Source organism: Natator depressus, chromosome 10 (assembly GCF_965152275.1).
Source record: "Natator depressus isolate rNatDep1 chromosome 10, rNatDep2.hap1, whole genome shotgun sequence".
In the NCBI taxonomy this organism is placed as follows: Eukaryota; Metazoa; Chordata; order Testudines; family Cheloniidae; genus Natator; species Natator depressus.
This window is the reverse complement of record NC_134243.1, coordinates 69,918,142-69,941,015: the sequence shown is the minus strand read 5'-3', so window position 1 is coordinate 69,941,015 and position 22,874 is coordinate 69,918,142. Positions and strand designations below refer to the sequence as shown.

The 22,874-nt window shown below is 48.0% G+C and overlaps 1 protein-coding gene across 4 annotated transcripts in view; it reads right to left on the bottom strand.

Moving 5' to 3' along the window:
- Positions 1–4,063: 4,063 nt before the first annotated feature.
- The window catches only part of NTRK3 (neurotrophic receptor tyrosine kinase 3), a 320,506-nt gene continuing 301,695 nt past the window's right edge, over positions 4,064–22,874 (bottom strand). For 2 of the 4 annotated variants that reach the window (XM_074966486.1, XM_074966487.1), the window contains exons 19-20: positions 9,773–9,931; positions 4,064–6,332 (exon numbers count right to left, since the gene is read on the bottom strand). In XM_074966486.1, coding sequence (XP_074822587.1) covers positions 6,147–6,332; positions 9,773–9,931 — 345 coding nt within the window. In that variant the 3' untranslated portion in view covers positions 4,064–6,146. The remainder of the gene's footprint in view (positions 6,333–9,772; positions 9,932–22,874) is intronic. The other 2 variants (XM_074966489.1, XM_074966490.1) reach the window with 2 other exon arrangements.

The window sequence follows — 22,874 nt, the reverse complement described above, 5'->3', positions numbered from 1 at the left end:
GACTACATACACCTGTGCCATTGGCCACTCGGGGGTGTGTGTGTGTGTGTCTTTGTACGCATTCACTCGGCTAGACACAGGACCCGCCAGGTCCCAGCCAGGAGCACAGTTTCTAGCAGTGATTCTGGAGAAGAGCTAAGCAAGTTTTTCCACTTAGCCATTATGCTAATGGGGCACAAATTGGCATGCTCCCCCCGGCAACTTCTTCTCCTTTGCAAGCCGACAGCATACTCACCCCAAAGGTGCAGTCCCATCCTGCTCCTTCAAAAAGACACAGTAGCACAGCAGAGCCTTTGGGGATGTGCCTTTGCACTGAACCACAGCCTGGACCTGCTGAGTGCTTTTCTTGGCATGGGCGTCCTGTCCACCATGCGCAGGGCAAAACTGTATGGAGCCATCAGACCTGATCACCGGCCAACCCCCCGCCCCGCCCCGTCAGCTCCCCCTGCATGTGAAAATCCACATTTAGAGAAAGCGAGTAGGCGTCTCAAAAGCAGAGAGGAGCCATTGCAGAGGCGTAACTAACCAGCACAGAACACAACCCAGGCTCTTCCTGGTAAACAGGAGGGACTGCTTCACAGCCAAGACCTGGCCCATGCAAAGGGAACGACCCAAGTGCTAAATATCCCGTCAGAGATTAAATCCTCTCAGATCCCCCTCTTTGTACAAAAAATACTAGAGGCTTAAACCAAGTCCCAGTGAATGGAGAGCCAAGGGGGCAAGCTATCCTTTCTGGTGTGTCTGTCTTCTCAACAGTTGGTTCTTCCCTGCCCCAAAACTGGCACGTCCTCATCTGACAGATACTCTAGGCTCTCCCTTGCATTCTCGCTCAGGCCTTAGCATGGCACCACTGCCAGCTTCCCATTTAGTGGTGTGTAACTGAGCTTCAGCTGCTAAGCCCCAGTAACTGTACAGGAAAGCACAGGGCATGGGCCACAGTTTTGGTCTAGTAAACTGGTACAGCTGCCCCAGAGGAGGGGAAGCACTGTACTGGGCCACCCTTAGGTGTAAAAGTCACCTGCAGAGAGCAAGGAGTAGCCTTCAGTACATTTGGCTACCAGCCTTGAATGCAACATTTTTCACTCACAACCTGTAAAATGAGACTCGCCGTTGGGTGCAGGAAGTGAAACGCCTCATTATAAAAATAAATATGCAACCGTAATAAAGATCCCAGCTCTGAACAGAACACACTTTAGATGCAGACTCACCAATGACAAATACATACACCCAACGAACAACAGCGCTTAAATCAAGTCTTTCTTCACCTGCCAGCCGAGACCCGGTTCTGTGTTTCTGCAGTTACAGCTGCTGATATCGCTAGCACATTAGGCAGCAAACGCACTTGGGTCCTGAGAAGTAAAAGCCTTTCTTCGGAAGAGAAAACAGCAGCCTTAGCTTTGGATTTCCCTGCCTTTGTCCCTGAAAGGTTTAATATTGCTCAGGCCTTGTTCTGCTTGTATTTCAGATGAGAAAAGCTCACAACACAGCACGGTTCAGACCCCTGCCTGCTGGTGACCTTTGCTTTTTTGCCAGTGTTTGCCCAGAGTTATAGCCTCATTTTCCTGTAGTCTCAGTCACACAATTTATTTTTTGTTTATTTCAGTTTCTACCATCAGCACCACTTGGAATTTAATAGAACACTAGCCCTTCCTAATACAACTATGGTTTACTTAACCCAGGGATGTTATGGTTTACTTAATGGCCAAGGGATGTGCTGGCTGCTGCTTCCCGCAGCCCCCATTGGCCCAGAGTGGCGAACCACGGCCATCGGGAGCTGCGATTGGCCGAACCTGAGGACATGGCAGGTAAACAAACCGGCCTGGCCCACCAGGGGGCTTACCGTGGCAGGCCGTGTGCCAAAGGTTGCCGATCCCTGACTTAACCCAAGTAGTGTGTTGGACTTGTAATACCGTCCCCTTCCTTACGAGGTCTTTTCCAAGTGCTGTCTAATTGAGACAGTTTATTCTACCCACTACTGGAGAGAGGCAATCGGAGATGCTTTGAAGATCACATTTTCAAAAGCAGCCTCTATAATGGAACCCCATTTTCACACTTGCTTTTGCACATATTTTCCCCCACACTGAAGTTTTTGCATGCCATTTTTCACACCCAAGTTCATGCAAATTCAAAACCCTGAATTCACATGCATGTGCCAGCTGATCAGGTTTGCACAAACAAAGCATGTAATGACCATCCAAGTCTAAGAGGTGTGTGCAAAAACTGGAGTGTAGAGAGCCTTGTGAGCAACAATACAGGCATGCAAAATAGAAGGCTGACTTCAAGAGATGGGGTTGAGCCCCATTTAAACACTGAGTGCTCGATGGCCCACCCTCAAGAAGTATCCGCTTCACCTAAATGTTAGAAATGGGAAATCACAGATGTGAAAAAAACAAAACATGAGGTCACTGAGACCACAACCCAGGGCCAACCACAGCACAGCGCCCTCTTGCCCAGCAGGTGTCCATCTAGGTGAAACCCTCGAAGGGAATTGCCTGGGTTAATCTTTTCCCTAAGTAAAAGTGCCCCACTGCGAGTGCCAGGAAGGGCAACAGTCCTGTTCTCAGCTAAGGTCCAGGACTGCCCTCGGGTCTGGCCCACCTCCCTTTCAAAAGGCATTTGGGGACCAGCTCAGTTAAAGGAGTCGAGTAATGGGAATGCCCTGGTGTGGGGATATGGGGAGGGGATTGAAATAAGCCTAAGCCAGAGTCAACTGCGGTCCTTGGGCATGGCATGAGTAGCCAGGCTGGGGGAGAGCTCTGGTGTTCCTCACAGCAGAGCGATAGCTAACCCTCTTCATGGGGGGAGCAAATGGATGATCTGCACAATGTTGGAGTCACTTGTGCCTCCCTGGCCCACAAAGGCACCCACATTCTAGAGTAGATCTTTGCTTTGGGGCACACTGTATGGGTTTCCCCAAACCCTGCGCTATCTCTGACACAGTGGGACCACATAGGCTCTACAGCCATCAGGAACTTCTGGTCCTGTAGTGGGTGAAAGAGCCACCCACGCAGACTAAAGGGGCTCTGTATTAATTCCAGCAAACAGGAGACTTCTGGGTATTTTCCCCTATAACTCGGCCCAGCATCCTTCCCAACTCCCACAGCACGTCTGCAACTATTTCCTCTCATCCGTACAGAAACGAAACTAACAGAAGCAAAACCTGACACGCACAGACCCAAAGCAACAGCAGCAGGGGAATCATGACTCCATGCCACGGTATCAACCCTGCCTTGCTTTTTTGCTGAGCAGCTGCTCAAAACAAGCTTTGACAAGAGAACCTTTCCCCAATGCCATAATTGCATTTGGTGGGGCTAAGAATGGGGCAGTCTGACAGCCTGAATCTCGGTGTCGGGAGCTTAACATCTTTCAGGGGACATCCTTCTTCTTTTCATTAGACCAGTTATTAATAACCATGCTGCATTCAGGCCTGATGTCTTTCCTTGCTCCTGCCCTGACCTTGCTCAGATGCCCACACACAGAGCTGGCTTGGGGAACCCACCACTCATGGGATGGGGTGGGGGACAGGGATCCCTAGTTTGCAGCAGAGCTGGAGGGTGGGGTGCTCCTGAATTTAACATGGAATTTCAGGGTCTATGAGTGCTATGACTGGGGAAAGGGGTTTGAAGGGTTAGTTAAATGGCGGGGGGGAAGGGAAAAGACGGGGTGCCCCCCTCACCAAAGCCAGCTCCCATTGTCCAGGTGCCCCAGGAGAACAAAGCCATGCAGAGCATGGGGGGAGTGGGGCACTAGATTGTGGTTTCTCTATGATCTCTGGGGCCATTAACACCCCTTCCCTGCCTGTCCTCCTGCCAACAGCTCAGTTCTGTTATTCAAAGTGACCCGTACACAATCATTCAGCATTGTAACGCGAACAACCCAGCACACTGCCCTGACTCCAGAGTCTGCTGCACTGGCCTTGCCCCTTACCGCCAAGCACTGACAGATCCTGGTTTTTGTAAGGCGGGCCAAGGAATCACATTTTGTCTCCCCTCCCCTCCCCAATGCCTTTATTACAACAAGCACCACCTGGACCAAATAAGCCACTGCACCCACCCCTCTCCAGCAGCCTCAGCCCCTGCAGACTCTACTCCACTAGCACCAGAGGGGCCTTCCCCTGGATCTGCTTTCTTCCCCTCCCTGTGCCAGGGCCCCCTCCTCTGATTTAAGTCAGCAACAAGACAGCTCCAGATAAATGGGGTGATTGTAATGGGGCGGAGAAGGGGGTTTCCTCTGTGCAGCGCACCACAACTACGTCACCACCTGGACAGAAGCATCCTTTCTCGAATGCAGCCTGCCCTGTCGATTGCTCTGGGCGGGGGGTGCTGGATGGGGGGGAGAAGAGGAGATCCCCCCACTCCTTCCATGACAAGGGCCACATCCCAACAAGCTATTTCTGGGTCTACAGCTGTCACCTTTCAAACTCTGCCTTGACAGCACCCTCCTCCTGGCTAGAGTTGCCAAGCGGCATGTTGTCCCCTCGTCCTCCATTAGCCGGAGGAGAAACGAACCAGAAATGTTTTGTTTCCCAGGCCTGCTTCGAGCAGGAGCCCACCTCTGAGGAAGCCTTTTGCCAGGAAGTTGATTCCTTTTATTGATGGGGGCGTGGGATAGGGACTGCTTCTCTGCCCCTCCCCGGCTGTCCCAGTCCCCTTGGCCAGGCCTTTGTCCTCATTGACATGCAAGGCTGGCCGCAGTGGCCATTTGCTGAGCCGTCTCCTCGGGAAAGCACCGCCTTCCCCTCCCCCAGCTCCCCGGGTTACCAGTGGAGCTATTCTTCAGCCTCTGCATTTTCACAGCAACTCAAAGGCAGATGCATCAATCCTTTCAGGGCCTGGAGACGTGAGGCGAATGTCAACAGGGCCTGGGCAGGTGCTGATAGGTTCCCAGCCATCTCCCAGACCCCTTCATTTCCCCTGCACCACCCCCATCCCTTTGGCAGATATACTAGGTATTGGACCGAGGGAGGGGGGGTGGATGGTGGGGGAAAGGAAGGAGGGGCAGCATGGTGTACTAACCCCGAAGAGCACCCCTGAAGCCGTGCAAGCCAATCCCCAGCCAGATGACAAACTACAGCCTTTGAACACACGCTGGGGGGGGGAAGCCCTGATTTCAGCGCTGTTGCGCCAGGGATGAATTTGGCCCATCTGTATGGCGGGGGGTCTCCTCACATCTCTACCATGTCTCCTGGCAAAATAAGCAGGGTGGAGGGTTTTGCTTTCAAAAACACCCCCTATTTGGGGGCGACGCATGGGCTGGGTGCCTGTCCCGCATGCCAAAGTGAGGTCAAAGCATCCTTACAATGGCACAGACCCCTCCCCAACTCTGCTCTCTGTATGGCTCTCCCAGGCAGCTGCTCTGGTCCCCGGCACTGATCCGCAGAGTCTGACAAAGGATTGGCGTGGGCAATAGAAAGGTTCAGTTCCTCTTGTCTGTGTTTTGTGGGAGGGTGGCTGTTTCTCGTGTGTGGTTTACCCGTAGGTGCCGCGATCCTTTACTGTATGTTCCGAAAGCCTTGAGTCTATACATTTAAGAATTGGCAAATTAGAAAAATTGTCCTGCAATGTCAAAAGGAGGAAAAGGGTGGGAAGGTGGGCGGGTGGAATTGCAAGTTCCTCCAGGGGCACTGCCCTGGCTCAGAGCCCAAACGTCCAGGCGGGGACTGAGTCACACATTCAGTGCATATCTTACAAACGGGGCAGGGCCTCCTCCCAGAGCTTTTCCCTGGGACTGCGTCTCTGCGCTAGCAAGAGTCTTGAGCTCAGCCCGAGCGGACAAAGCACAGCAAGGTCATGTTTCACTTCTCCACAGCTTGGGGGAAAAGATTCCTCCTTTTTTTTTTTAAGTACTTTAAGTTTCTTCTCTTCTTTTTTGTTTTATTTTTTAAAGTCTTATAGTTTCTGTAACAGCAGCTTCTTTCTGTATTGGTGTGGAAGGTATATATATCTATATCTATATATCTATAAATATATATAAGCCAAACTGCCTTACAGGTTGTTTTGTTTTGTTTTGTTTTTCAGTGTTGTATGTGTAGCAGGCACTTGAGTTTATATGAAGATGTTTGCTTGGGGGCTGAAAGGGGTCGGGAGCAGAGGAGGTAGGGTGGGTGGAGGAAGGAAGGAGCAGGAACTTTTGACAAGTGGCCACTGCTAGCCAAGGATGTCCAGGTAGATTGGTGTGGCCTTGCCAAGAGCATGAAGGATCTTGTAGATTTCCTTGATGTTGAGCCGCTGCTGAGGTTCCCTCTGCCAGCAGCCCAACATGATGTCATAAACCTCCTTGGGACAAACTCGAGGCCTCTCCAAGACTCGGCCTTGGGTGATGCACTCGATGACCTGAAACGCAGAACAGAGAGGGTGAGTCCCACACAATGAAGCGCTGCGAATGTCCCTTTGCCGAATCTGCTTAGCCCTGGATGGTAACCAACATTTCATCAGAGCACTAAGGAGCCAGCAGATCCCTCTGATTTGAGGTGTGCAGGCTCCCAGCAGGTGATATGCAGCAACAGATTCTCAGCACCTGCCTCCTGCTTTGCAGCTGCAGTTTTGCAATCTCAGTGAAATATACTTTTGATTTTGCAACCACTATTAACTCCAGGCACAACTCCTCCCAGTTTGACACCTAATTACCTGACTGTACCTATGGACCAGAAGGCTTCGTCAAAGAAGGAGTCCAATGGTAATTTATATAGAGGAGAGGCTGAACCTGAAATGTCAGGTTTTCCTGGTGGTCTAAGAAAAAGTTAATTTTTTTTATATCATCAGTCTTTCCCCCCGCTGAAAATAAAAGCCTTTTCCATGGTGAAACCCAGGAAAATTCTACTAGGGGGATTTCAGAGCAACATCTCCCACCTGCCTCTCCCAGGACAAATTTGCCTAATTTTTGATGTTTGTAAGAAGGAAAAAAAAAACACTGTTTCATCTTGGATCAAATTCATGATGGAAGAAAATCTTGCAAATGTTCACACCTCGCTCTAGGTCAGGTTGTTGCCGCTAATGAGAAAAATGCGAGCGGCTCATGCAGCATGAAATGGCATCTTTAGAATGACTCCAGGGGAAAACAATTCCCCAAGCACCTGCTTTTTGAATCCTGCCCGCCAGGGAAAAGGCTGTAAAGGGGGGAAAAAGTGACTTGTCAGAGAGCTGTTATTACTGACTAGTCCCCTGTCTGGGAAGTGATGAGTCGCCCGGCACTGCCGTAGCTGATTGACCTGACACACGCTGCAGATAAACACAGATCCCAAACAGTGCTACTTGCGAGGCAAGCAGACTAGCGAGGGGGGCCTGAAGTTAATCATTTGTGACTAGTAATGGGGCCCGGCACACATCCAAACAGACAGTTATCCCTCTGATGTTTGCATAGACATTGCGAGAGGAGAAAGCGATTAGGAGGAGCTGTGGACGGGAGGGCGATGGAAATGCAGTGCTGCAGACAAGGCTCCATCACTGTACAGCTGATGGCAGAGACAACTTTCTGAGCCTTGGTGGAGCAGGCAGAGAGACATGAACTAGGACCACTAAAAAGCTTCCTGTATTTGAAAGACCCATGGTGAGCCCTTATCTTTAGAGAGGAAGCAAGGTTTAGATTTAGCCAGTAGGGCTAGCTTTGGGTCTTCAGGTGGTCTTTCACTAGCCGTGTGCCCTATTCCATCTTCCCCTCAGAGGGGTCTCATCTAGTGTTTAGCAGAACGTCTAAAAATGCTCATTTTAACTTTAACCAGCCAACAGCCAGATAAAATCTAGACTTGTGTCCCCTGTAGATGTCCGGGAGTGGAGAAGGTGTGTCTCAGACCTGCTCATCCTCATTAAAAGTGATTCTAAGATCTGGTGGAGTCAGTTCTCCAGAGGCCCCTGGACTCTGCATGAGTCTCCACAGCTTGCTTCTAACCAGCAGGCCAACAGCAAACACATCCCTAACATTTGGGAGGATTAATGTGCAATGTCTTGCACAGGTTGCCTATGAATTCTCTCCTTTGAGGAGAAAAGGGAAAGGGACAGAGGAAAGACAGGGTCAGGTAAAGATGGAGGTGACTATGGTTAAAAGTCACCCTGTCTGGATGTGGCAGTACTATTCCTAGCCCAAAAGTACCAGCTTTATATGTTCACAGCACTGTTTAAGGTTAGTAGATGGGTTAGTTTGATTATCCCCATTTCACAGATGGGGAAACTGAGACAGGTGCAGAGACATTTGTGCGGTCTGGGTTCTAGCATGACAGCTCATCCATGTGGGATGTATGTACGCTCATTTGTGTGTGTGTGTGTGTATTTATCTCCAAGGCAAATGCAAGAGCAGCTCATTAAGTATCATAACAAATGGCTTCTGTGATCATTTCTCTCACTCTTTGTGTCTCTAAAATGTTTGTGCATACTGCTTCAGGAAGGGCACTGAGCTCACAAATGGGCAAGTATTAGTAAAGAAGCACCTTGGATAGTCCCTTTCTGCACTCACTCAATTAAGGGATCTGTGTCCGGAAAGCAGAAAATGCACATTTCTTGTTAAAAGAGGTAACTTTTCAGGAATCCATTAGACACACAATAGGATAAAATGTGCACCTTTCTTGGGCACAGCTCTGTCACTGCACTCAAACGTGAGCTGGAGCACTGCCTGCTGTTCCAGACCTGCCTCTCCTGGATGTAACTGACCTGCAGCAACCCCTACTAGCCCAGTTCTGAGAGTGCTTCTGTGCTTATCTAGCCAAACAGCGTGGTGGGTATGTTGCTAAATCATGGATTTGGGCGTCAAGGGACCTGGGATCTATTCTCAACTCTGTCACTGTGTCAGGCTCCTTGCCTCAGTTTCCCTACCTGTGAAATAGGGATAATAGCTATCCCTCTGAAAGGTGCTTTAAATTCTATGCCTAAAAAGAGCCATAAGAGTGGCAAGCATTAATTACCACTGTTATTGTGAACATCTGGGAGATGACCCGCAAACTCAGTGCACTGATTGCTCTGAAAGCCTTGTTGCAAAGAGGGCAATGGAAGGAGAACAGCCCTTCTCCCCATGAGCAATAATGTTCCATTTTTATGGCCAGATCTGTCCCTCCCGCATTCGCCCACAGCTCCCTCTGGGGTCAATGGGAGTTGTACATGAACATACAAGGGAAGTGCCTGGACCATAGGTGTTCGTTGTGCATTGGTATTTCCCAATTTTTCCCCACTTTGGGGTGCACATTGAACAGCCTGACCCAGCTTTCTATAAATATTGGGGTCCACCCCATCCCTGCCCCTCGCCACCTGCAGCCCTCGCTGTGACCAACATTTTACATACGCGAGGTTGGGAATTCTGCTGGAAATAATTTACTTGCAACAAGCTGCTCCTTAAAGTCAGCCCAGCCAACCCAGTGCCAGTGTTGGGTGCATTAGCCCCCCATGTACCTTACTTTACTTGTGGCTGACTCAAACCCAGGAGGAAGGGGCAGGGAGTGGAATGGGAGGAATTATGGGTTGGGGGCTCTTCTCAAAGTAAGAGCCTCTGTCAGGCTGCATTTCCCAGATGGAAGCCATGGCTTCACCTAGCCCTTCCTCTGCGAGGCCATGATGCTGTTATGGACAATGGCACCCAAGGTGGGGGAGGGCTAGGACTTCCTCCTGAGAATGTGGAAGGCGGTGGTGTACCCCGGCTTCCAAGATGGATAAGGGAGGCGAAATAACCCACCTCCAGGTCTCAAAGTGCCCGAAACTTCCTGCAAGAAGCATGCTGTGTGACTATGCTCCTTTCCATCATGTCTCGCCTCATCTCCCCTCCCCAGCCAAAGATGCTATGGTTTATCCTGTACCTCTGTGTTTGAGAGCTGGAACCAGGGCTGCTTCCCATATGTAAAGATCTCCCAGAGGATCACCCCAAAGCTCCACACGTCACTCTCCGTTGTGAACTTCCGGTACATGATGCTCTCAGGGGGCATCCAGCGGATGGGCAGCATGGTGTGTCCTCCAACCTGCATGGGGACAAAGGCACAGGCAAATCTATCAGAGCCATAAGAGAGGGGAAAGGATTCACTTAGAGAAGGCTATCCATGTGGATGCTCAGACAGGCTAGGCAAGCTAACTCCTCCCTCTAACCCACACACACTCACCCATCAATGCAAACTGGCTAATATCCTAATATGACAGATTGGAAGTGAAATATATTGAGATAAATGATGAGCTCCAAAGATTTCCCTCTTCCCAAACCTGACATACAAAGTAACACAACAAAATGCCTAGAACGTGTTCAACTGCTGATGAAGCAACAAAAGGCAGGAAATGTACCAAACCAACGTACTAAACCAAAGTGCTATCCTTAGCCTTCCTGGGCCTAGATATTGCAGAGTGAATGGCATATTCAGTTTTATGACTGAAATACATAGAAATACGTAGAGCAGAGGTATGTCAATGTTCTTTATAGCTTTCCTGCTGCCTAGGACAGCCTCAAACCGGTTTGGGCTCCTATTAAATAACTGCACAAAGGGGTGTTCACCCAGAAAACTGCACCAGGAATCCACTCAGAGACAAGCAACTGCAGGTGCAAAAGCACAGTCAGTGGATGAAGGCTTGGCCTTCAAAACCTTAGATACCATGGTGATGGGCGCAGCATAAGAACCTATTCACAAAGTAAAGTCTTCCCCTTCACAATGTCTGAAATCTGTGGAGCCCTTGAAATAACAGCCTGAGACTATTCCTCCGAGGAACGCTGGGCAGGGAAAGCATTTCTGGGACAGAGTTCCCCCATCGCCAGTACATTTCAGTCCAACAGGGGAAGTACGCAAGCAGCAGCAGCAGCAGGCAAGCAGAAGGAATCTCCTTGTCCTTGCCAGAGATTTTTGTACAACTCAAAGTCTCTTAGTAGAACCAGCTTCTCTCTGTTCTGTCCTTCAATACAGGAATCACCATCTGCAGGGGGAATAACTAATTGATAGGAGTTTTGAACAGCAGGTGTTGAGAGCAGTATGGCTCCGTGTCTCCGGCATTCATCTCTTGCGAGGGCAGAGTATCCCAGAGACTACCATTTTTTTGGTACTGATGCTGTGAGAATCCCTTCTGTGTGAGTGTGTGTCTGCACACGCACGCTTGGGAAGCTCTTTTCCTACCATTACAGATACCGACCAGTGCAAGCACGGAAGTTCAACCATATGGCAGCCGGAATGAAGCGGCTGGAGTCTTCCTCGGTCTCTGGAGATGAGCAGAGGCAAAGACTGCTGCTTCTTGGGACAGGGGCCGGAGTGCCTGACCTGAAATTTCAGCAACACAGGGCGGCCTGTGTGCAGGGTGCTGCTGCTGCCATTTGTGGAAAGAGGGCTGGTGTACGTTTTTGTAAGTAAACAGATGACACAAAGACAGTACCCTGACTCCATGTCATTGGTTTCCCATCCAAAGAGAAACCATCCTGCCAGGCCCCCAGTTTCAGCTACTGCTCTGTCAAGGGGACAACAGTACTCAAAAAGAAAACGCTTTGCAAGTCCCTGCTTTCCTCACGAATTCTGAAACCTCCCCTGCTTCATTAGATTGCTGCTAGTGATAAAGCGGTGTCAGTAAAGAGGCAAGCTACAGCACTGAGCTACAGAAACAATTTAATAGGAGGTGTTCAAAGTAAGTTATGACCTGGGTAATACACAGGGCAGAGAGAGCCCTTAACCAGGAAGTGCTGATCCAAACTTCCCCAGAGTTTAATGGGGTGCAGATCCAGGCTCTCAGAGTTCTGTCAACTGGCCCCATCTCTAGTTCTTAGTACAGCCTAATTTTACCAGAAATATGATACTTTAAAGTCTCAAAACAATCTTTCACTTTAATGTGCGCAGATGCTCAAAACTGCAATTTGCGAGGTTGAAAAGCTTATTGTATCTCCACACCTCCCAGTTAGAGATCCATCTTTGGCTGAAATACTCTCCGTTTGCTGCCTTGAACCCCCAGGAATGCTATTCCTATTGCAACTGGAAAGACTTCTTCCTCTGTTCCTTTTAAATCTTGGCTGCGATTTTAGCTCTTTCCTGCACTTCCAGCTTTTATGACTTGCTTTCCCTTATTTTGAAGGGCTCCAAGGAAATTCTTTGTCAACACAACATGACATATATCCAGGCTGGTTACTGAAAATTATTTTGTGCTAATGTTTGGCTCTCCGCACTCCTTTAGTAGCACAGACTCAGTTTTCCAACAATCCTGAAATCATTGCAGAGCTCTGTAAATCTGCCCTATCTTGGCGCTTGTTCGACATACAAGTAGTGAAATATATATTGTGTGCATTTAACTTCCTTTTGAACTAGATCCGGGCCAGTCAGGAAGTTTGTGTGCCAGATCCTCAGCTGGTATAAACTGGTGTGTAGCTTCCTTGGCTTCAATGCAACTACAACAATTTATACCAGCTGAGGATCTGGCTCTGAAAGTAGAGAAATGAACCAATAGTCCATCTCATCTCTAATGAGCCAAATCATGAGCCAAGTCATTGGCCTTCTCTAGACACACATTGGGGAAAAATTACCCATAAAGTGAAATACAAGGTCAGCTGTTGTCCCAAGGATGTAACGACAGAATGTTGGCTTAGTTAATCTGTTCACAGACTTGCAGTGCCAAGGGGCTCATCTCATCTCATCTCTGTACTTCATGTGCAACTATTTGTTATTGAAAAAAATACCAATAATTCTTTAGGAAGATGGACACAGGCAAAAACAAAAGACTCTGGAGCCCAAAATATGCCCAACCTAGAGCTGTATGTAAGGGTTTCTTGGGAGTTCTGTATTTCAGAAGGATAGCAGCTTTCAGTGGACACAGAGTTAATGTAATACCTGTCATTTTACGTTTTCGAAGCACAGCCATTAACTCCTCACCAGCCACGTACAAGGTTGATTAGGGATATAAATTATAATCCCAATTTCACAGATGGGGAAACTGAAGCACAGAGAGGGGATAGGACTTTGCCTGAGGTCACACAGTCAGTCATGGCAGAGCTGGGTATTGAACACAGGAGTTCCTGGATCTCAGCCCTGTGCTCAGTCTACTATGCCCCGCTGCTTGCTAATGTTGCAAATGTTATAATCTAGAATTGAGAGCAGACAGATTGGACTGCATAGGCTATACTACATAAACTGGCATGTGGCCTGGATAACAGAAGATCCTCCTTACACCATGTGCTGGCTACAACAGACTTTGCACTTCGGGGGTTCTTCCCTGTTCTTAACCTCTGCCTCCCACTATATAATCACATAAGCGTGATTCCCAGGCCTGTTCACTATACCTGGGACCACCTGGAGTAGCATGCATTGGCAAAAGCACTGGAGAGAAATGAGGCTATTAAACAAACCTGTCTACAAAACAGACTTTATTTTTCCTTTTGCAGAGCCAATTTACATTTCATGTCCTTGGCTCTGGAGAGAATCATTACGGATCTTTATAGGGAAGATGAAAGTTTGTTTCAATCAATCCACAGTTTACTGAGACAGAGCCCAGGGTGGCAGTTTCCTGCAATAACAGTGATCGTGCAGGCTGACTCCTTGTCAAGAGACTGCTGCTTCAAAATCATTTCTGAAAGATTCCTGTCACTCTCTTCTCCACCCTCCACCACTCCCACCCAGAATGAGACACGGTAGAGCTAGAAAAGAGCTCTTCTGAAATCCAGACCTGTCTCCCTGGGGCAATGCAGGATTGTCCAGTGCAGTCTTCAAAGTCCCAAATGATGCAACTCCCACAACTCCCGTTGAGAGACGTTCTACAACCCGGTTACAGGTTTCACTCTCAAGAAGTTTATCCTGACATTGAGCCTAAATTCTTCTTCTCTTTTGCTCCAAAAGAACCCCATCCTCCTTTCTATTTAAACTCTCTGTATCATTGCCACAAATAACTATTGCCCTTGAGGAATTCCACCATGATTTCAACAATTTCCATCCCACCATCAACCTCAGCCTAGACCAATCCACACAAGCGGTCTATTTCCTGGACACTACTGTGCTAATAAGCGATGGTCACATAAACACCACCCTATACCAGAAACCTACTGACCGCTATTCTTACCTATATGCCTCCAGCTTCCATCCAGGACACATCACACGATCTATTGTCTACAGCCAAGTTCTAAGATACAACCGCATTTGCTCCAATCCCTCAGACAGAGACAAACACCTACAAGATCTCTATCAAGCTTTCTTAAAACTACAATACCCACCTGCTGAAGTGAAGAAACAGATTGACAGAGCCAGAAGAGTACCCAGAAGTCACCTACTACAGGACAGGCCCAACAAAGAAAACAACAGAACACTACTAGCTGTCACCTTCAGCCCCCAACTAAAACCTCTCCAGCGCATCATCAAAGATTTACAACCTATCCTGAAAAATGATCCCTCACTCTCACAGATCTTGGGAGAGAGACCAGTCCTCGCTTACAAACAGCCCCCCAACCTGAAGCAAATACTCTCCAGCAACCACAAACCACACATCAAAAACACTAACCCAGGAACCTATCCTTGCAACAAAGCCCGATGCCAACTCTGTCCACATATTTATTCAAGTGACACCATCATAGGACCTAATCACATTAGCCACGCCATCAGGGGCTCGTTCACCTGCACATCTACCAATGTGATATATGCCATCATGTGCCAGCAATGCCCCTCTGCCATATACATTGGCCAAATTGGACAGTCTCTACGCAAAAGAATAAATGGACACAAATCTGACATCAGGAATCAAAACATTCAAAAACTGGTAGGAGAATACTTCAATCTCTGTGGCCACTCAGTAAAAGATTTAAGGGTGGCAATTTTGCAACAGAAAAGCTTCAAAAACAGACTCCAACGAGAAACTGCTGAGCTTGAATTAATATGCAAACTAGACACCATTAACTTGGGTTTGAATAGAGACTGGGAGTGCCTGGGTCATTACACATATTGAATCTATTTCCCCATGTTAAGTATCCTCCTCACACCTTCTTGTTAACTGTCTAAATGGGCCATCTTGATTATCACTACAAAAGGTTTTTTCTCCTGCTGATAATAGCTCATCTTAACTAATTAGCCTCTCACAGTTTGTATGGTAACTTCCAATTTATCTGTATGTATATATATTTCTTCTTACTACATGTTCCGTTCTATGTATCTGATGAAGTGGGCTGTAGCCCACGAAAGCTTATGCTCTAATAAATTTGTTAGTCTCTAAGGTGCCACAAGTACTCCTGTTCTTTTTATAGCACCAAAGAGCCCTAGTCATCACCAGGACCCCTAGTAGCACCTGTGCTAGTTCAGGGATCAGCAACCACTGGCACGCGGCCCACCAGGGAAAGCCCCTGGTGGGCCGGGCCAGTTTGTTTATCTGCAGCGTCCGCAGGTTTGGCCGATCGCAGCTTCCACTGGCCGTGGTTCACCGTTCCAGGCCAATGGGGGCTGCAGGAGGCAGTGCGGGCTGAGGGATGTGCTGGCAGCCCTTCCCGCAGCCCCCATTGGCCTGGAACAGTGAACCATGGCCAGTGGGAGCTGTGATCGGCCAAACCTGCGGACGCTGCAGATAAACAAACTGGCCCGGCCCGCCAGGGGGTTTCCCTGATGGGCCGTGTCCCAAAGGTTGCCGATCCCTGTACTAGTTGCTGTATAAACACACAACATATTTGCAGCCTTCCCCCATCCCCACCTTAGTGGTGGCCGAACCTAGCCGGACAGCTTTAGCTCTTACTTTTTCTCTCTAAATCAACGTCTCCAGCTTTCATATCCTTTCCATTGCTCTGCTCCTTCCAATACTTTCCTGGTAACGTGATGCCCACAAATGAATGCAGCCTGCGGTGCATTTGCTTCAGAGCTGTGGAGAACTGTCTTTTGATAACATAGCCATCTTAGAATCAGGATAAACCACTCTCAAGGTCATGCACTGTTCTATAATCACACATTTCCAATGGCCCAGGGCACCTGGCCTTTTCTTTGGGGCCTCATTACACATCCGAAACAGCAGATTGCAAGATAGCAGGCCACTCCCTGAGAGTGGCTTATTGCTGTATTAGAGCTGAACCTCGGGGAAATGGGGAAGGTTCATGAAAGGCCAGGATTAATGGCCATTAGGGAGAGGGATAATTAGTTAATGCTAGTACAGCACTTTGAAGATGTAAAGCTATATAAGTGCTATGTACGATTATTATTATAAGGCTCCAGGTTTGACTGCCAGGAAGGAAGCCTGGTGTCTGGGGAAAGAAGTCTCCTTGTCCCAGCTTTCTGAATGACATCTAGCTGATTAGGAAGGACTAAAAAGACATGCCATCCCTAGTGAGTGTGGCCATACAGCAGCAAGTCACGGAGAAGCTTGCCAAGGTAGTGCAGTGTTTCAGACAAGGAGGCGCTTGGATGTACTCTCTTAGATGTAGCCAAAACTAAAGACAGGCCTGGGCCAAAACCCTAGTCCAGAACTCCCGTGAACTTTGGATCTAGGGTTTTTGGTTCTGATCCCCACTCTGGAGATAAGAGCCAGCAGGTGAGTTAGGATCCAGAATCCAACTCCTCCAAACACCCTCTAACTGAGCCTGACCCAAATTTGTGATCCAGGTCTAGCGGAAACAGTTCAATGTACACAGGGCATCGCTTGGAAGGAGGAAGGCTCACTTGGCTGGCATTCATTTGGGAGGCCTCTGCTCTTGTCGCTTTTGCTGGTGCCTCATGGAAAAGCTACTCAGGTCTGAGCCACAGAAAATGTGTCTCTTTAAATGAGGCAGTTTTCTGGTGAATTTCACCTTTTGTGTGCTGCAAGGTTAGATGTTGTTTGCTTGATTTGTTCCTGGATGAGGTAGGGGGAATTAGAGAACTTGGTGCCATCTCCCTGCCTGTTTGGTTTGTGAGTGCAGTTGAATCCATTCAGCAAATTAATTCTTTTTAAACCTGGTGACAGGACACATGCTCTCTGGTTGCTGTCTCAACTCTGTTGTGTGTGGGGGTTGAAGCAGGGCTCTCCTTTAATTGCAGAACTGGCTGACTTCCCAGGCTGGGATGGGATGGAACATGTGCGCATGTCCTTTAGAACCTCAGCACCAAAAGCACCTGAAGATTCTCACCTCTGGACCTTTTTCCAACAACCAGATGTGTCCCCCATCAGGAAGCGTTCATTTCTGCTGAGGACAATACTTGCTGTTCAGTAATCTAGAGCAGTCTTGAGTAAATAAGAACTGCAGGTGCCTGGCTCTTCTTCTGAGAGGACGTCAGAGCAGAGCGAATGCAGCTGAGATGCAGGAAAAACCTCTGCATTTGGCTATGCTGCCACTTAAAACAAAACCAAGTGATGCTGCCATCTGTCCACCACAGCAGGCTGTGATTTTGTGAGTGCTCACAAGCTAAGCAGGGTTACCCTTTGTAAGGGTTGGGATGGAAGACCGCTCAGAACTTCCTAGTGTTGCTGAAAATCCAGAAAGGGGCAGCCTTCCCTGGGAGTCTGTGCTGAATCCAATGCCTTAGTGTGGCACCAGTAGATACCGTGCTGCTGGAAGTGCCAGTTTTCAAATTAGATGTAAAAGTGAGACCCTCTGTGTTCATTAAGGATTCCAGGGCATTTTGTTCAAGGGCAGGGTGTTAGCCCTGATGTCCTGGCTAATTTTCAGCTACATTCTGCTTCTCGAAATATTCCCTGCAGACATTACACTTCTTTTTTCTTTTCTAAACTGTCTTGCTGCTTTGCTATTAAACAGCTGGCATGTTCCACCCCAGAGGTAGCTGCATTTAAGTGCATGTGGGTGTGTGGGTATTCATTCGGAGTTGGGGGAGATGGAATTCCATTTTACCATGTATGTATTTATACATGATGAAATGCCCTAGAGAAATGTAAGACGATATTATCATCAACAATGGCACTGTAACCTCAAATTAAAAGTAAACAGTTCCTTGTTCCATTCCTTTTTGCAAGAAAAATCAAATAGAAAGGATCCCACTCAATAGAGAGGCTGCTGTTTGGTACCAGAACGTCACTTGCCCTTATAAATGTGTGAAAAAGACTCGGAAAGACTGCAAGGCAGATGCGTAACTCAATGTGGTCCAGCTCCAAAGCTGCAACAGAGGTCCCAGATTCATGCAGGCAAAGCCTCTGAGTTATGTAGATGTTCCTAACACAGGTCCTCTCACCAGCCCCAACTTGCCTTCAGAATTGCACGGATCTCTCCTATCTGGACACACTAGCTGGAGGGGGAGTATCCTATGTCATCATGAAGACTTTGCAAAGCAATTCCCCTGATTGGGGACCTCCTGCTGCTGCTCTACTTTGCAGTTCATGCTCTTTCCCCCTCAACAGAACCTCTCACTGCAAATGTCAGGCTTGCTGCTCCTTGCAAAGAGCAGATCAGACAGACTGCCCCTCCTCCTTTCTTCCCCTGCTTTAGCCCTTCCACGTAACCTAAATTCTTTCCTGGGCATAGCTCAGGCCTACAGCAGGGGAGAGGACACACTGCACTCAGGGCTTTTAAGCTCTTGTTCTTCATCCATGATCCAGCAGGACAGGCGAGAGACTTGGGGTCTTGTGACTTCACTCAGTCAGATGGTCCCGACGGCTGCAGCCAGAGTGGAGAATTAACTATCGCCTTCCCCCCCCCAAAATAAACAAACACCAACTGATTTTCTTCAGCCTCTTGTGTCTCCTTGATGCAGCTGCTTTGCATTCCCTGCACTGCCCCTGGGGATGCCAGTCGCAGCCTTTGCACTAATCTCCAGTGTCTCTGTGTAACGATTACACAGCCAGCTCTGCACGCTCACGGCTTCACACAGCAGGCCTTGCGTCCTGCCTGGATGTCAATAGCTGCAGGCAGCTTATATCTTATAGGGCAAAAACTGGGCCGGGTTCATAGCTCGCAGTGAAGTGCCCTGCACATGTTGACAGTATCTGTGTTTACAAATAGGCATGGCCTCTCCTAACCAGACAGTAGCTGGCACCTGTGTCCCCTTACTTGTCACGAGGTGGGAGGATGCAGTGCCCTGGCTGTGAGGTGAGGAGAGGAGGCTGGAATCACCTCTGCTGGGACAGGGAACTAAATGCACTTCTCATAAGGTGGATGTAGAGAGCTGGATGTACCTGCTATGAGATAGGGGTAGATGACCAGATAAAGTTACTGCAAGGTCAGGAAGGAGGTGAGACAAGCCTCCTGGAGGCAGATGGACTATTTGTTCCCTCCAGACTCGCATTCTGTGTTTAAATACACGTCTAAAAATAAAGCCTCCCATTGACATTGTTTTTCCTTACTTCATTTAACAATCCGGTTGGTTTATGACCCGTAATTCTGAATCAGGTGGAATTCAGAAGTGTAATTTGCAAGCCAGGACCCCGTCCTTTTCACCCTTCCCCGTCTCTGCTCCTTTGAGTTTGTTTCAATCCCACGGTTTTCAGCATTCCTAATGAGCCATTAACAAGCTGCCAATTACTTATGCAAATGAGGGGAGCAGACATGGAGGGGTGGCTGTAGCTAGAGGTAAAGTCTGCTGCCTCAGAATGGCCTGAGATAAATCATTGCTACTCTAAGAGCTGCCTGCATCCAGGATTGCTCTCTCTGTTATTACCTGCCGCCTAGAAATGCCAGAGGTAACATGGAGAGAGGTTACAAAACGGGAAATAGAGGATTAATCTCACAAATATTTTAAATTATGTTTGCCAAGAACACAGACAAGAACTCAGCATGCCCAAACCACAGCTCAACCCTTCCCTCTTGTTCCCAGAGTTCAGACATCAGCACCTACTGCTATGAATGAGCTAGGCTAATCATATGCACATATGCAAAGGAGCAAGATCCAGCATTTTGCTTTTGCTTCCAAAACGATGCCTCAAAAATAGTACCTTCTGAGCACGTGTGGCGTTTTACACCTCACAGTCATATTTTGTTCAGCTGGGGAGGCAGCTGGTCCTGCAAACTATCCCAGGTGCAGCCCGGACACAAGCCAAATGTCTGGAGTAACAGCAAGGAAAGCCTTTCTCAGCTCTGGTTTGCACAGTGCTCAGTGCGGCCACCAGCCATGCTACCATCTTCATAACCACATCCACTACTACAGATACCATGTCCCAGGCAATGCCCCAACTGCGCACAGAAAAGGCCACACAGGTGAACAGAAGTACCTAATATCCATGTAATGGAATGTCTTCCAGCTGTATCCCACTTTAATAAAGAGGTGTGGCCCATGGAAGCTACCGGTACCAGCATGTAATGCTCCATATTGACCCAAGATACTAGTGGTCCCAGCGTGTAATTTTCTATCATGCGCTGAGAAGCTAATGTTGCTTGGATAAAGATGGAAATTTGCATGAGTGTCTAGGGGCAGCCCCCAGGGTTTAGTGATAAGGGTTCCTGTGAGGGACACTGGAGAACTCTGCAGGCCATTGTGGCCTGCTGACCAACACTTTGGCTACCCCTGAAGTTATCCAAACCCCTCCAACCACCTTCTCTTTTGCTTTACACTCTCCCAGCATCATTCTGGCATTAGGCCATCTGACATCTCTTTGGGGCTGAGTATTACCAGCCTTCAGACTGATTTTAAAGTCTCCCATATCTGCAAGATCATACAAGCGCATATGTTTTGGAGCTGGCACTACATCATCACATCATGCGTTGTGGTGCAACCTGACAGTGACCTGATAATACAGTGATGGGTGTGTCAGGGATCAACAGCTAATCAGACAGACGGGCGATAAGTCAAAACAGCAGGCTGCAAGCAATGTCTTCTACATGCCTCATCTCGGGGCATGAACTGTGGAGTTTTATGTCAGAAGATCCTTGCTCAGTAATATGCAAGTAAACTCACAAAACGGGCTGAGGTATGAAGCTCAAAAACTGCAGTGGTAAAACAAATTGCATGTGTTACCGCTACATGCAAAGACAGTGTCATCTTGGTATCTCTTAATCTCTCCTTTCCATTACCCCTTTCTCTCTGTCCTGCCCACGACACCCTCTCTGGAGCAATGATGCCCATTTTTCATCTGCAGCCAGATCAACTCCTGACTGAAGAGTATACATGATTTAGAGAAGGCTCCATTACTTAACTTCTGGATACTGGATAATCAGTTCAACTTCCTTGGCATTAATCATAATAATTTTCAAAATTCATTAGGGTTGATTGTTTGGAAATCTATTTCCTATTAATGTCAGTTTCACTGAGCTCACGCCTGGCAGCCAGAGACAGAAATGTCCTGGTGGCTTAAAGACAGAAATTTAACACAATGCAGGGCCTGGGAACCCCATGATACATAAATCCCTTTCTACATGTGAAACAGTTACTCTGGAGGGAGACCGGAAAGCTCCCGGCGTTGTCCTCTGTGCTGAACCCAGCTGCACCGCAATGCGGTGATGTTAGCAAATCGTGCTGCAGTGGAACATCGTAGAACCATAGAAATGTAGGGCTAGAAGAGATCTCGAGAGGTCATGTAGTCCATCCCTCTGGGCTGAGGTAGGACCAAGTATACCTAGATCATCTCTGACAGTTATTTGTGGCATTCCCAACACTGGAGGTTTTTAAGCACAAGTTGGACAATCTCCATAGGTAACCCGCTCTAGGGCTTAACTATACTTATAGTTAGAAATTTTTTCCTAATATCCAACCTAAATCTCACTTGCTACAAACTAAGCTGATTACTTCTTGTCCTACCCTGGGTGGATACTGCACCAGCCCATAATAACTTAATAAACTCGCTGGGTCAGATATTAAAAACTGCACAGATGTATCTCTCATGCATACAGTTGCGTGCCTAAACTGCATATGCAGTTTCCTAAATTGTGTGTGCAAACAGGAGATGTGTGTGAAAGTGTGTATAAAAATTGAAGGGCCATTTCAAAAATCTGCCCCTTATTGTTCTGCAAATGTAGCAGAAGCTTTAGCCTACAAAGCTTTAGTGCTTCCCCAAGGTGATGGATCCTTTAGAAATATGATAGGTAGACAGTCCCCATTAAATCAGGGCCATCTCATCAAAATCCATTCGGTCACATTTAGTCAATCTTTTGTGGGCCAACAACTACAGGACAGTTCCTTACTGTACCTCTGCTAGTGCTTTGTCCTCTCCAGTCTATTTAAACATCCTGGGTGACGGTGCTTTCACCCCTCCCCTTAGGATGAGATTCTTACCCTGTTTTAGAACAGTGGGTTATCAGCTTGAAAACCTCAAAGAAATATTGAGCAACTTCAGACTGAAGTTGCTTTTGATTGCTGGCCTAGTCAAATACCAGTTATTGGCAGAGAAGGCCTGGATGGCATGTCAACCAAACACACTACATCCCATGTCAGAATAAAGATCTCAACATTCAGGACTGCAACATCACACCCACTAATGATGTGATTAAACTAGTCAATGCCATTAGGGAAGCAATGCCTGCTCTGACACTGGTCAATGGGGGAGAAGCATGAGGAAAGCAGAACCAGGGTCAAGGCAGCGCTAGAGAGGATTTGGAGCACACACATTTTAGACACTGTGATGATGCAGTGATTTGATATGTGATGCTAACGGCTGCACTTCCTGAGGCCAAGCAAGGTGAATGCTCCGCACTGGATGGAGCTCTTTTCTTGCATGTCCCAGACGACTATAATGCATGGGCAAAAGTGCTGGGGCACAGAAACAGGAGGCTGCAGGACGTGACAGCACCTACAGAAAAGTGGAAGCAGAAGGGGACAGTTGCTGGAGGTGTCTGAATGAGTTACAAGAGGGCAGCAGCATCAGAAAAATGGAGAGCTCAAAGCACCACTAGGGGGAGCAGTAGCCCATGCCGAAGATGGATCTGGGACTTGTTTCTGGAAACCGTTAACAGGCTAATTTTGAATTTTGGGACTACAGTCCCACCCTGTTCCTTTCTATCCAAGCATTTGTCCTCAGAGTATCAGAGTGACTTGCAGTTCACTGTCCTGGTTGGTGGTGTCTCCAGAACTTCTCGATAGACCAGAACCCACCGTGTCCAGTGACCTGCTTATCCTAATGGTCTTTTATTAAAACACTTCT